This window comes from Tubulanus polymorphus, chromosome 7 (assembly GCF_964204645.1).
Source record: "Tubulanus polymorphus chromosome 7, tnTubPoly1.2, whole genome shotgun sequence".
NCBI classification, from domain to species: domain Eukaryota; kingdom Metazoa; phylum Nemertea; class Palaeonemertea; order Tubulaniformes; family Tubulanidae; genus Tubulanus; species Tubulanus polymorphus.
In genome coordinates, this window is record NC_134031.1 from 4587100 (window position 1) to 4602881 (window position 15782).

Below are 15782 nucleotides of genomic sequence, written 5' to 3' on the forward strand. Positions count from 1 at the left end.
GGTGACAATTTTGGATATAGAGATTTTTCAAATTGATGCCTGCAGGTGTCCCATTTACGACATACACTTCATAAACGAACGTCCTCTTTTAAGGTTTCTCTTTAGTTGACCATCTAGCCTTTTGTCCCGTTATTGATGCAAACCGGCAGAACATATCAAAAAGTTTAAATTCTAAATCTTAGTACCCAACTAAAAATCAAGATATTCCTAGTATGAATATAATGCTGCATGAGTTATTCTCTGCGTTATTGCTGTTTTTGTATGTTCTTCATATAAGATTGTTATAAATGGAACTGTAATGGAAACGTAATAAAAGCTTTATTCAGTAAATAAATAAATGAAGATTTATCTGTATATTAAATGTTTGTAAAGGGTTTGCAGATCCTTCGGTCACGTCTAACGTTTTGCGGGGTCTGGCGCCAGATTTTGACTTCGAAGTGCGATCCTAATTTTTTCGATGAGAGCATTATTATTTCCATTTGTTGGTTCTCGGGCTTCCGGTACCCTTATTCTCGAACTGTCTTTCTGTCCGTCTGTCTGTCTGTCTGTCTGTCTGTATGTATGTCTGTATGTCTGTGTGCCGGCGACGTTTTCGGGAAATTCTCGAGCAACCGCCAGATTTGCTCGGTGTCAAGCGAAAAGATCGCTCATCTGTGACATGACCTTGACGATGACCTCTGAACTGAGGGATGGGTTTGGAATTCTAAACGTTGTCTTGAAAAAATTCAGCTAGATTCAACTTAAATGCCCAAAATGCAATGGGAACTTACGCATGGGAATTTCAAAGTTTGAGTTCGAGCCTGAGCCCGAGGACCGTTCCCGCCTATGGCTTGTTTCGTTTTAACGCCTTTACGAATCTTTCCTCTTCAGAACGCATTAAGATTGAAAATACACAAAAGCAACACATGTACGTATATTTCATTATGACGAGAGTGATCTTTATTTTTTTTCTTATCTAAGCTCATCATGATGAGGCCCGTCACCGGAAAGGGTCCAAATAATGATTAACCCTTTTTGCAACACGTAAATACCAAACCAGATATTCCACACTTACTCCATCCACTCTTGTGGCAGCCGACAAAGTAGAAAATTGTACCAGCGAAAGTACCTTTAGGATCACCGAAACATGCACACGCGGTTCTTCTGAATCTCTCATGAACTAATTCTGGAAGAATACAAGCATAATGAATCAGCGCCTGATTCTGCGTGGTTTGATTTGTTACGTAAAGGCAATTGGTGTAATAATCTTTTTAAATTTCTATTTCACAGTTTAAAACAATCTTGTTAACCTAGCTAAACATTTCTAATCATAATTTCGTTAAATTTTTTGGTAACGCGCCTACGTATATACATCTTTTTAATGTTCCGATGACATTCAAGAATTAAGAAAAATGATAGACGATTTCATTTTCAGTTGAATTGGATTTACAAACCTAGATTAAAGCTACTGATGTGGCACTAATTTGTCAGGGAAACAATGTAAGTGGAATTTAAAAAACCTTGCTTACCTTCGGAAATGTCCTTTGCCGCAACTCCAGCAATGACTACTGCAACTATAACAATCAAAATAAAGACCTGTAATGAAATGAATCTGAAATGTAATGGATTCGGTATTGCGAAAGTTGCAGGAAACGACTTAAGGTTTGAGTAGTTTAAAGGCCCGGACACACTGGGCGATTTCGTCGCCCGACGAAATCGCCGGTAAAATCGCCCAGTGTGTCCGCGGCTTTAGAGTCAAAATGGACGAATCTCTATTCGTCGAAATCTGGATATCGAGTCAACGTTCAACTAAGGAATTCGCTATTGGTTTACTTACCTTCATTTTGTGAATTCAGTTGACTGCTTTTCGAAACTCGAATAAATACAGCCTGAATTTCATAGCTAATATAGTGGTTCGTAATGATGATGATGACAGTGATCAGTTAATGAAAAGTCGGATAATCCTTTTCTAATATGACAGCCACTCACATGCAACAGTTGTAGTTTGGTAACAGGATTGAAGGATTAATAATTTTCGATCTAGGGTTCTCTAAGGGTATGCAAAATGCTTTACAATCAGACCATTTCAATATTCAACGCACCCTGGTGAACTCGCCATGAACTTGTCATCAGCTATTCCATGAAGAAGTTTCCAGCTTCTAGGCGCCATTTTGAGGCGGTCCCTCGAGGTCCCCATTGTTTCGATAATATTCACTCCTTTTTGAAACATAAGTTTTAATTGAATATCATTTAGCTCTGCAGTCCCTTGTTTGGTGAATATAATTCATATACCATATTGAAGGGAATAAAACGCAGATCATTGCTGGTGATTCTTGGGATTTTCAATCAATTGAGATTTGCGAAAAGAAATCTCAAAAATAAAAATCTTGTGCTGGTTTGTAATTATTAATATTGCATTCTGAGTTATATGTTAGCATTACTTTCGTTTAGTTGAAAATGGCCAAAATGGCGCACGAAGATTGATTTTGTGTATATATTATCATTAAATATATATTTATATTATTATTAAATATATATTTATTAATTCATCAACCGGTTGAACGTCATCTGTTGCATAATAAACTATAGAGATACAGATGACGTGTATATATATATATATATATATATATATATATATATATATATATATATATATATATATATATATATATATATATATATATATATATATATATATATATATATATATATATATATATATAATATATATATGTATATATATATATATATATATATATATATATATATATATATATATATATATATATATATATATACACGTCATCTGTATCTCTATAGTTTATTATGCAACAGATGACGTTCAACCGGTTGATGAATTAATAAATTAATACCTGTAGAGATAAGCTAAAGGATGATTCATGAATCGGAATTTACACTTTAAATCCCATAGAATAAATGATTAACGTTGCAATATCCCCTTATCGGTTTCAACGATTTACTTGCAACATGAAACTTATGCTTATTTGTCAACCTATCGGTAAGTCTTCATCATTGTATGATGGACGATTGTCCACTGCTGGCCCTTTCAAATCTAAAAGTCTACTGTAACTTTTTACTTTCGTCAGACGATCGATTGGGATGTGCTGTTACGTCACGTGAATAACATGTTGGAGTACAGGTGAACGAAACCCACTATCAATGCTCACCAAAATACATTTGATTTAGAATGAAGAATCCACATCGATGATTAATTGTTCAATTTACTTTAATTGTCTCATTATTCATGTATTTATTTACATTTTGAAGGTTTGCGTTAGTGAAAAATTTACATGTTTATTTTTCAATATTGTCGAGTTAGTTTTAGATACGTACAAATCTATTTACACAATTCTATAGTTACATATGCACGATTGTGTTAATCGATCTACATGAAACTAATCAATAAATAATCCGATATCGAGGTAGACATGTGGAGATGAAATAATACAAGTTACAACGTCTGTCGTTATGCTACTTGAAAACAGAGCCTAAAAATGCCGGGGCTAAGTCTCTAATACTGCCACGTAACGAATCATCCTCGTTTGCCAGTCTTCGGGTCCCCTTGATGCGAACTGGTCGCGTCATTGCAAGTTTCGAGGGAGACAGCCAATGTTTTGGGAGCGCGGATCGAACATAATCGACTGTTGGGTCGTATTTTTGCTAAAAAATTGATCAGATACCCTATATAATCTTGATAAGCTAGCTAAAGATTTCAGATTTTAAGTTATAAGCTGCATAGATGTACAATGCTGTTTCATTTCACAAAAACTCTAGTAATTCGTAAATGGATATACGTACAGCTACTATGAACGTTAAATTATGTACATATGAATGTGCATACACATATATACGCACCAAATAGCACAGCCCAGAGCTTGCAGTACAGGTACACAACTAAACTGTTCAAATACCCGCTTTATAACAATGAGTAATCCGTCCCTAACAAGTCGGATGACAGTCATGCTTGTCCCGTCATCACTAGATACGATTCAGTATCCATCGTTGCTGTGATGATTTGGAAAATAGTTCTTAACCTGTAATCTTAACGTCAACTTGTTATTTGTTAAATGAATGTCCAACGTAGATGTTGTCTTACAGTTGCTTCTTTTCTGGCGGCGCGAGAAACGTCTTTGCATATTAACTGAATTTCTTGTTCTGATCGCTGAGTTCTTGAAGGCACGAGTCCCTGACATTTTTCATCAAAGTTCGGGCGAATGTTCGAATGCCTCCTCGGTTCATAAACACGTATGCTCTTCAATTTCGCGCGTGCACTGTTTACACTTAACGTAACAACACCAGTAAAACTTGCAGTGACATCGTTCCGTTATCACTTTCCGCCTGGTTCTGAATCCACGACCGCAACACATTAGATCACAACCGTCCATTGCTTTGGAACTTTTATTACAGAACCGGCCGTACGTACCCAGGGAGCCAGTTTTATTGTCTTTTTCGCAGAAATCTGGCGAGGCGGCCATATAGACGACGTCCGCAGTCGTGTGAGGTTTGTATTGTTTTTTGAGCGGTACCAACTGACGCCTGGTGCCGACTTTGCGTTCGACTACCTCGGTGGCACCGTCGAATTTCTCCTTGAGTACATTTCCGATGACCCGAAACGTTGGCATCGATCTCCAACAAGTCTTCAGTTCACAAGATCCGGAAACCCCATGACATTTGCACTTAGTTTTCATATTTTCTACGATCGACTGAAAAATACAAAACAATAAACTATATTAATAATGATAATAATAATGATGATAAACGTGATCAGCTTGAAATACAAAATATGCTCAGGTATTACATAACGACGAACAAATAGGTTTGAGATTTAAATGAAAAACATCGATTGAAGAACTTAATTTTAACAGACTATCGTTGAAATGGACACCTTTTTCAAAAGCTTGATAGCCAGTTGTTACTAGCATCAGTACAGGTGTAAAAATTGCTCGATTAGACTATATTCAGAATGAAATTGTAATAGATGGAGATAGATGGTCAGTCAGTTCATTGATAAGAGAGGTGATTGAGATAAACGAGACGCGCAAATTATCTCCATCAGTATCTGTGGACTAATTAACTCGTAACCCCCCCCCCCGCAACTGAGCGTCGATAGGCGACCATTTTAAAATCGACATCGAAAACATTTTTCAGCATTTTAGAAGTTTGTTGCGTGTAAACATATAAATCATCGGATGTTCCAGGACGCCGTGGTGTATTGTTAAACAGTAGACGTAGAGCTGACTATCTATTCTTGTAAAAGGTGAGTAAAGTTATGTACTGGCCCTCGGGATAAAGATGTCGAGTTTTGTGTTGAACACGTTAAAGCGGTGACTACTACATTTAACATTTATCTTCATCGCTTCAAATAAATGATCTCTTCGTTGCCAGTCTATTTATCACTGTCAACATAACCCGGCGCTGATTTGTTCGAAGCAACCAGACGGGTAGGATAGCTGTCTTCGGCCTTATGTTACCGGACGCCTGATGTTTTTGATAAAGCAGCTCAGAAGCGCGGTTTGACACCAAAAAAATCATGTTCTAAGAAAATTCTAGAAACGATGCAGATTTCGAATGACTTCGTGAGTTTTCTGGGCTTTTTGGTCTTCATTTCTCCTTAAAATTCGACTCATTCCTTCATATCGAAAGTTCAATATTTCGTTGTGTGTAAAAACTCTGAATTTCCAGGATTCGCCGATTCGAGAAATTAAGCACATTGCGCTGGAATTTAGGGCAGTTGCTGAATTTTCAATGCAGCATGAGAAGGGAATGGCTTCGGTTAGTCGGGAAAGCGGCATTGACTGGGAAGTTGATTAATTGCTGTTTTATGAGGTGAGTTAATCATACTGTGACGTAGCTTATCGAGAACATATTCAAACATGAAATCCGTATAGATTATAAACCATCAGACTTTCTATCGACTTTCAATATGCGGCGGTGCTTTCATGAACCCTCCTAAAACTGGTTCCTTACCGCAGCAGAAGTAAGCTCGTAAGATTGCGGTTACGCAAAGATGCGAAGGGAACATTTTTCTAGCATATTGATCATCGCACAGTTTCCCTTCACGCGTTTAGAAATTAAGCTTAGGTGCCTAATTTTCTTTATCTATAACCGTAAGAATTCCGGGCCGAAGTTTGGAAATATGGATTATGTATGGGTGCGTGAATACTTAGAGATAATCTATCGGTTTATTTAGCACGAAGCGCGTGGTCTCTCGAGAAAGCGGCGATAAAACAAGGATTTGTAAACAGGCTCCGAGTAGAATCAAAAGCTTTGTTTAATCAGCTCGCAGATAGCGCCGGAGAAATTCTCAATCAAATCGACGACATGTTTTCATTCCTTTATATAAAAAAATTCTGATTTGTTGATGTTTGCAGGTTGCAGATATGAAATGAGAGGACTATTGAACGAAAAGAGGGTGTATGCCCTAGTGCATTTACAGACCAACGATGCAGCTTATATCACCAAAAGGCTTTCGAGAATTATGGATGTTGAAAACGTTAATGAAATAGCAAATTCCAATTCACAACTTTAAAAAAATAATGATATGATGATATCAATATTGAATTGTCTAAATTCTTAAGTTTTTAGATCTCAAACAGAATTGAATCAAACAATCAAGACAGTGTCGCGAGCACACAGACCAAACTTTTAGAAGACGTTCAGGGTGAAACCGGTTGGAAATATTGAGGAAGATACGCGATGTTTTCCTACACGGGTTTGGTATCACTCAAGATAAAATATCCGATAAACTTTACTATAACACGTATTTTTTACTAAATGTATTAGTCGAATACTGCTCTCTGTGAAAGTGATTTTTAGCGCACCGATGCTATCCATTTGCACTGATGAGAAATCGCCTGTATTCGTGTTTCTGATCCATAGAACTAGACAGTAATAGATGGAAAATAAATTGCGCCGTCGCTTCGAACAACATTGATGGAAATTTACGAACTTTCTCTTAACTGAAGACGGACAGTGCACTTATGATATCTCAACTGACGATTAAGTTCAATCAATGCTATCGTTATTCTATTTACTATCAATGAATTACGACTTTTGAGCAGACGATAGCACAGGGACTTTTCACAATTGATAGTGAATGAATAAAGCCAGTATCAATGACCGACCCCAGTATCCCTGTATAATAAAAAAACAAGGGTGGCAACTAATCGTCTATCTGAAAATTACCTCTCCGCTTCAATCGACTGTAATTCCAAAAATTCTTAACCGAATCGCATAGAATTAGCTTAATTTAAACTAGAAGACTTTCTGCTTCCAACGAGCCTTTAACCACCACTCTACGCCAAATTTCTCATAATGTGATCGGCGTTTATTAACGGGAGATAGCTCAAAATGGAGGTGTACAGATTCTATGGTGGACAGCAAAAATGGCAGGTTTTTCACTTCAAACAATGATTTCTATGTGACATCTTTGAGGTAACAAAGGACTCGATCCGTACCAGTGCCTTTGCCGTTCTTTGTAACTAACTATCTTATATCCGTATAGAAATAGAAAAAGGGTAGTCGTAAAGGCATTTATTTGACGAAAGAAAGAAACTAAGGAAAGTCTTTGACGAAACCTGATTACAATATTTGGAATTGATAAATGCCAGTTTTTACCAGCATTTGATACATACCCGTCTGCCAGCCTCGTTATTATGTAGATTCATCAGCGCTCGACTTGTTTTCGCCATTCGTTTACTTTTTTCTCGAGAGTCGACGAAAGCCTTGCAGAACGCTGCCCCGTACGCCACGTTATCCGAGCAGCCGGCCCATTCAAAACCTAGATGACTCTTCCCTCGGATACTGCGATCGCATCCGCATTTTTGTAACTGCCCACTGCTGCAGGCCCGCGTGACCGCGTGCGCCACCGCTGCAGACGATATCGAATGCACGAACGCCGCTTCTCTTGTTCCTGCGAGAAAAAAAAACGAAAAAAATAAACCTTCTTGAAAAATAAACGTTCAAACCATGGGTTTGATTATGACATTTAAATATTCAAACGTCTTATTGAAAAACGCATAGCTGTATAAAACTAAATGAATATTTGTTGTCCAGAAAATTACAGCTAAAGTGCTTTTTGCGGTGATCCAGGGCTGATTTTTGTAATTCTGAATTCTAGAAGGATTATTCAGGTGAAGTAGACTACGAGGAAAGAAGGTGAAAAGAAAAAAAAGAAAAGACTAAAAGAAAAGTTTCTAGATGAGTGATTGGTGAGCTCTCTATCATATACTGCTATAGGATACCAGACGAAACTAATATATACGTTTCATTCAGACATGCGAAAATCCAAGAAAATCATTTGATATTTCCTTCATCAATGTATGGTTTTCGAAGTAGAATTTTCCACCAGAGGGCTAGAAAATTACGAGTACATAGACATTTTGAGGAATTTCAACGGTATGCTTTTGAGATTCCGATTTTCTTTGATGTAACAAAGTTGAAGATGTAGTTTTCACTTTTTTGATTCAACAAACGCGACGCAAGCCCTCGTCGGCGTTCATAAAAACAAAACGCTATCGGCGGCTGCGCGAACCGTCGATATGATTGATTGCGGTTCGAACTATTTATTAACGATTCATCCCAAATCTTCAAACAACTAACATGCTAAATACAACATCTACTAACATCCAAACACGATTGACACTACATATTCGAACCGAAGAATCTAAGGCGGGCCTTCCTTTATACACGGGATTCAACTGTGGCATTCGAGTCTTAAAATCAGGAAACAGTATTAGAGACACATTATCATGCTATATATACAGTAATTTTTGTTTTCTAAGAAATCCCCAGCCCCCGCCATCGTCAAATATTCCACCTACACCGTGCATTCAGTTTCGAGAACTTATTTTACTCATTTGTGAGAATGTCAATGCCGGTGATAAATCGATGGTGTTGATGAAGATGGGGGCGGGAAAATTGCGAGATAGATCTTTCTAATGGTGTATATACTGCTCGAGATGGTTTGACTCATATTCACCTGGTTTTGTATGGTGTTGCGGGAAACCTGTAAAAAAGTTATAGTTTTTAACGGAAAATAATTTATCGACACCAAACGAATTCATGCGGAGTATTACGACCAAAACTATTCGCTCTGTTCCTTTAAAACATGGTTTATTTTTCAGGATCGCCTGTAAAACAAATTACGGTTAATGTTTTTCACCATATATCAACCGGACGCGTTTGATTTATGCGTGTGTCATTTGGCGATGCACACCAACCAAACGAAGACTTCAACTGAGTCACCACCGCGGAAGGCTCGGTTTTAGAGCGACGCAGGCGTGCACGGATAGTTTATGGGTTTTCTAGAATCATCGCGGTCAAATATTGGTCAACGGAAGCGAACTTTAGAGACTTTTTAGTTCTAACTTGGCAGTTTAAAGACGTTTATTGATGTGTTTTACCGGCTAAGTATTGTAGTTGCGTTGATGTCAGAAAACAAAAACCGCATACAATTTCAACTCCGTATGTCGCGGAATCGTCTCATAGACCGCCAGCGTTTAACCTCGAATTCATATCGAACTGTAGTGTTATATTATTATGCCCATGCCTAGTTTATAGACAGTGGTTTTTAGGACGATCGTTTTCTTAACTTACTTTCGAAAATTAGACGACATTTGAATGAAGACCTGACAGTATTCCATTGAATGTGTTAAAAATGCCCGCGTTTACAGGCTCAAAAGACTAGTACCGAATTTCGTCAAGTTTTTTCGACAACAGAAACACTGAGATGCTGTAGAGTTAGGTTCCATTCAGGTTTAAATAGTAGATTCGTTACGACGTGTAGGTTAAAATGTCGGACATATCAAAGGAATTGACTACGATTAAATTCTGGTATATAGGCGTCGTTTAAATAGCCCCCAATTGATCAAATTCGTTTCCATTGAAAATTAAATTCTCGGACACAATCTCGTGCTTTGTGTAACATTTTATGACCTTTGAATAATCAATGCGCATTACTGTCCGCGCGGTTAAAAGAGTGTCCTTCTGGTTTCAAACTTCAGAATGAAATGGCATTAAATCTTTTCTGATTCCACATTCTGCTGGTGGTGAAGTGACTCGTGTAGCCGCGACCTGGCCATTTCCCAGTATTCCCAGATATTGCTTGCAGAATAACAACACCATCCAAAGCCCGGCGTCTTGTACATCAAAACATAGCACTTCCACTTAACGTCGAAACTACGTCGTCGTAAATTCGGTATTTAACAACGGTTTTGCACGTTTTCGCGTGTTTTAAAGCCTTGATTTGGGAGGTATTTTACGGCCGGTTAACATCCTGTAGTCGCATGTACATAAAATAGCACTTCTTCTTAACTCTTGTTTATCGCCAACCGATTTCATCTTTTATTGACTAAGGAGAGTTTATCACCCTCACCCGTGCTCCCCAGCACTCAACACTCGCTAATTTACCTTTCAATGTATTTACAAAAAAATATATTTCATCGTAGACGAACCCTTATCCTGAGTACAAAGTCTCTAACTTGATTCTAACGATCAGTAACTATTTGTAACTTACGCTTAATAAGATGAAAATAGATATAGCTGAATAATATATTCATTTTGTAAAATATAATTTCTTCTCTAATCTTGACAATTGATCTATATACAATATTCACCGAGTAAAAATATGTAACCTGAATATACTGTGCAGTTGTTTGAATTAACTGACAGATATTTGACATTAATGTGATTTGTTATGATATAATATAGTAGGGAGGTCCTTTCGATAAATGGATATCCGGGGATTTTCTAGTATATTGTACGATGATATTTGCTGTTAAACAAACTTTCAGTATTTGACGACTGTTGAACTTTGATAAACCTTAGTTTTATTTACGCTGAATAATTCGTGATTGATAATCATTCGCGGAACCCGTTAAACGATTTTTCCGTCTGCAGGAGATAGATTCGGTTATTCTTATTTCCACTTCGTATATATATATATATATATATATATATATATATATATATATATATATATATATATATATATATATATATATATATATATATATATGTAGCGAGTATGGGACAAGAAATTACGAGAAGAGAAGTTTCTTACCGGCTTTCAAGACGTTACCATATATATTTTTGGCATTGACTGTGCTGCAGTTCCAGCGACGCAATCTGAACTGATATTGACACTCCTCGATCGCCAGATGGGCGCCCTTTTTGACGCTTTCCATCACTTCGATATTTTCGCGGCAAATTCGCCGTTGTCTTTTTACTAATCCTTTTAATTTGTCGCACATACGAACAGTTTTTAAGTTCACTAAATCCGCCGCCTGGGTCCCGAGCGCCCTAGAAAAAGATTAAAATATATTGAAAATAAATGAATCAATGAAATATGTAGGCGTTAACATTGATAAGCTTTTATTCTATTGATTATAATGACATTACTGAATATAGTCAATACGGGCGTTAAGTTTTAGATTCAGAATTGGAATTCATAATAATGAGATATGACCTCAGTCAGACTGGAAAGAATTTGGCTATACGAGTTGATATAATCGCGTTTGATAAGAAGCCGATGTGAGAAAGGAGAGGGAGAGAGGAGAAGGGGGATATATATGTAGGGTCACTGTCAGTGATAATGATTAATCTCACTGACTGAGATGCACCCATCAGCCTTACCTATGATGAATGGCGTACATACAACTACCGACAACCGGCTACAAAACTAAACCTGAAGACTTTTTCCTGTTCGCTTACAAGTGGTTTAGAGAACCTTATACAAGGGTGCATACTTATTCTGTGTTGCAACCCGCCGAACATAAGTGAAACATCCCGATTAATCGAAAAATAAAACCAATTTCTAAATCTGATGATCATATCTTTTTTTTTCAATTTCGTTTATTTGACTATAGCGGGAGTCCGACCTGACTTTCGGTGAAACCCCAGACGTAAACAATATGAGGTTCAACCGTTAAGCATATTTGCGATAGTCCCAAACATATTTGGATTGTGAGTTTATAGCGATTCATATGAACCTAGATATCAGGACTAAATGTTACATTTCTGGACATTCTCCCAATGGGAAAACATTGCATATTTCAAGTTGTGTATTTTTGGAGCATATATTCGATGTTTCCTTTAAAAATCAATTTGACACGTTCGGATGCCAAGCGCGCTCATAAAAGAAAACTCGACAATTCCAAGAGCTCGGTGAACTTTGGCACAGTTAAATGTTTCAAATAGTTTGGTAATTTTTCAAGTTTTATGAGAACGAACACAATCAAACTGACGTATCATTAGTAAACGATTGTCACTTTAATCGCCGTGTTCTTTCGCAAATACCGTAATCGCTCTAGAAATATCGACTATATCAATATCTGCGAAGCTGCCATTCGTTGCCTATGGACATTTTTTGGATAGTTTACGGTGGTTTTGGACAAGTCTAAGGAACGGCTTCTCACGAATTAATCAGTGCTTTTGTCTTGTGACAACGACGTGACTGATTGACAAAATATTCAGTCAACATTATATCGTCTGCTCTCTGCAGAGATAAACCATGAATATTACAACTGCGCCTATGCATGTATTAGTATGATATATACCTTATATTTATCTTTAAATCGGGCAAGAATTTATTGTCTATGCGGGATTTTGGGACAGTGGCAATTTATGCACAAACATCGCTAAATCAAATTCCGCTCAGAATATATGATTTAGATACTTGTGCCAATTCCGATTTCATTTGAATATTTTTGACAGCATAAATTCCACCAAGACCCTTGCCTTTCATTAACTACAGCAAACTTGTGGCACCAGATTTAGATCGATTTAGAAATTTACCAGAATTGGTGGTAGTGAAAAATGTTAATTTTGATATTAAAGTCGGAAATTCTTCGTCGAGACAGTGATTTATAACGAAAGGTATAAAACATTGACGAGCTCGGGAGTTCAGAGATTAACAAAACGGCCGTATTTTATGGGTTTTCTGTGCAGTGAAGTGTCATCTAACTACGCACCGGCCTGTTTTCACCGGGCACAATGCGCTGGGCAGTTTTTATGACTGGGAGACATAATAGCTATCTCCCTAACGGGCCCTGTTGATATAAACCGCTCTAAAAGCTAAATTGATACAATAAAATTCGTATAAGATTTCTGACCCCAACGACCGTGCGATATTGTTTAGTGACCAATAAAGTAATTTCTTCTTGTCGCGTAACACTGCTAATTTGCGCTGAGTTTACGATTTTCCCACACTTTTCGCCCACGTAATTACGTATGTATCTTTATTCTTCTTTCTCAAAGTGTACACTACACTTGTTTGACAGATAATCGAAACTACATATTCTTACAAAATAATCTAATATAAGATTACATATTGAAAGAATAGAAATATCGAGTTGATGGGGTAGGCCTAGCTATACTTTTACAAGTGATTCATTTTATAGAAGAAATCCTGCAACGTAATCGTGCAATTTTTCTCGATTCAAATGAAATATCTAACCTAATTGCCTTGTATTCAATAACTAAGAGAATGAAATTGAAAATTAGAAATCATATTCGTATATGATTTTTTATTTTCATTCTATTAATTTTCATTCATTTTAAGTAAGATTGGATTTGAATTGAATGTACGGCCTATCGAGTTGGCAACTCTTGGTTTTTCAACAAAACATTCGAACTAGCTTGCCGGTAAAATTCAGAATGCACATAAATCTCCCCCCAAAACACGTATTTCATGGATATATCGAGTTTTAATTTCATAGGCGTGAAATCGGCTCAATAAAAACCCGAGCAATAAAAAATATATGCTACACATGATTATTGTTTGATTTATCGGCAAAGTATAATAACTCCTAATCGTTCTATTAATATATCATCAACCACTCGTAAAGGTACAAAATTTTGCACACGAATAAACTAGATTTGAATGTGAAAATACATTGTTTTTATGAGATGAGGCTGGAAATGGACACTATAAATAATATTCTCGCGGCGGATATATCGAATGAGGTTTTGACGGGAGATCTGTGCATCGGTACAATACGTGCGGGGGACATGAAGATGTAGATGTGTGGGGGTCGAAATATAGGGAAACACGGTTGCCCGTATCTTTCGTGTCTATAGCGAATCCGATGTTGTTTTGATAAAAAAAAGTAGCGATGCACACGGATGTTGTCTTTACGCTCAAACTTGTTGATACTAAACCGACTTAATTATTAAACCATACAAAATCGCTGAAATTGATGAAATAGCGATGCAACTCACACCATTAGAATCAAAACAATAATTCAACCATCTCGATGATAATCTTATGTAATTATACGCGTCTATGAAAACGTAATACGAGTTTTTAAATTTTTCGCAAATGAAGCCTAACAAAATACCGGAGCGTTTTTCGTACGCGAGACTTCAAATCTGAATTTACATATATATATATAAAATTTTTCTGATCTTCATAACCGAATTGTGTCAATGTCGGATAATATTGTTTTAAGATAATTATGTTGATATCAAGGAAACGTATTTACGTGCATCTCGTGCTCGCTGGAATCATTCTGTTTCCCATACACAAATTTGATTTATATGAATAGAAAAAAAGTTGTATTGTTCGAAACTTTGGTCAAGGATAGATAAATAGGTTCTGCGCGTTTGTTATTCTGTGCTCAATTCTGGTGCCTTGCTGGCACCAAGCGTCAATAAGTTCTACCCGTAACAACCTATTCTATGTAGAAATATTTCTGAATCTTTACTCATTAGAAATCTAAATTTTATAAATAAGATGGTATTAAATGTAAAATCAATTAAACTGAACTTGAAAAGTGTACAGGTTATTTCATAAATGTAGATAATATTATACTCAAGTGACATTTCGGAGAGTCACTCAGTCTGCAAACTATTACTCAACTACTAATCGTATCCACTAATTAACCCGTTAGTAGAGCACTAATTATCTTTTAATTCATAATTTCGCTGATTTATTCAGCACCTAGTTCTGCCTAGGTTAATGTGTTCTACGGTAAAATTCAATTTCGAATAATTCAAGGAAAATCTTCTTGTTTTTATAAGGTTGACTATTTGGTATATCAACCCTTCTAAACGTTACTCGCTAATAAGAAAATATTCGAATTTAACTATGAAATGAGAAATGAGAAACTATTGATTATTAATTTGGAAGAGATCAATGAGTAAGTTGCTAGCATTCAGAAGATTATTTGAAGAAAAGTTTAAAGAAGTTTATCTATATCGATTATCGAATCATACTTACAGCCATCTGACCCCTTCCGTTATATGTGTCCGCTCGACGAGTAAAGTTACAAAAAATACTGAACATATAAACTGCATTGGTGGCATCGTAACTGGGTATCCTTCCGAAAATTTCTCCTTGGTTGAAATGAAAAGCTTTCGTCATCAGCTGTCGTTTTTTGATAATCCGAATGTCAACGGCATTTCACGGGTTCTTCACGTCTGTCTGCGCCGATCTTTTCGGGTGGAACTTCTGGTTTCGATCGAGAAGAAATGATCATCCGCTCGTTTTCTTGGAATGTGTAAGAGCCGTCGTCGTCCGCGCCGACCGAGCTAGCGAAGAGTCGAGTTTCTCAAGGAAAGTACGTCCCAATGAGAAAGAGTTTGCGGAGAGAGAGAGAGTGTGTGGAGTGCTACACGCGCGCTGTCGGTGGTAAAATGAAGAACGTTCCACGACACGGCCGTACTTAAACACGCGTAGGAAGGAAGGAGGTGCCAGACCGAGATGACCGAAAATCCCCGCGGGAAACTGCTTTACAAACACGTCGATTCAATTCGAGTCCGTTGTCTCTAAATTGTTGATG

General features: G+C 37.0%; 2 protein-coding genes across 2 annotated transcripts; both read right to left on the minus strand.

Annotated features, from left to right (window-relative positions):
• Positions 1 to 930: 930 nt before the first annotated feature.
• LOC141909282 (toxin AnmTx Cj 1c-1-like) lies at positions 931 to 1886 on the minus strand. Its single transcript, XM_074799674.1, has 3 exons — positions 1817 to 1886; positions 1509 to 1575; positions 931 to 1165 (listed from the first exon to the last, which is right to left on the minus strand). The coding sequence occupies exons 1-3, from the start codon at positions 1820 to 1822 to the stop codon at positions 1005 to 1007; spliced, it is 234 nt and encodes a 77-aa protein (XP_074655775.1). The 5' UTR covers positions 1823 to 1886; the 3' UTR covers positions 931 to 1004.
• A 1391-nt stretch (positions 1887 to 3277) lies between these two features.
• Positions 3278 to 15361, minus strand: LOC141908763 (protein Wnt-4-like). The gene is made up of 4 exons (XM_074798952.1): positions 15221 to 15361; positions 11063 to 11301; positions 7635 to 7912; positions 3278 to 4703 (listed from the first exon to the last, which is right to left on the minus strand). The coding sequence occupies exons 1-4, from the start codon at positions 15304 to 15306 to the stop codon at positions 4236 to 4238; spliced, it is 1071 nt and encodes a 356-aa protein (XP_074655053.1). The 5' UTR covers positions 15307 to 15361; the 3' UTR covers positions 3278 to 4235.
• Positions 15362 to 15782: the final 421 nt, after the last annotated feature.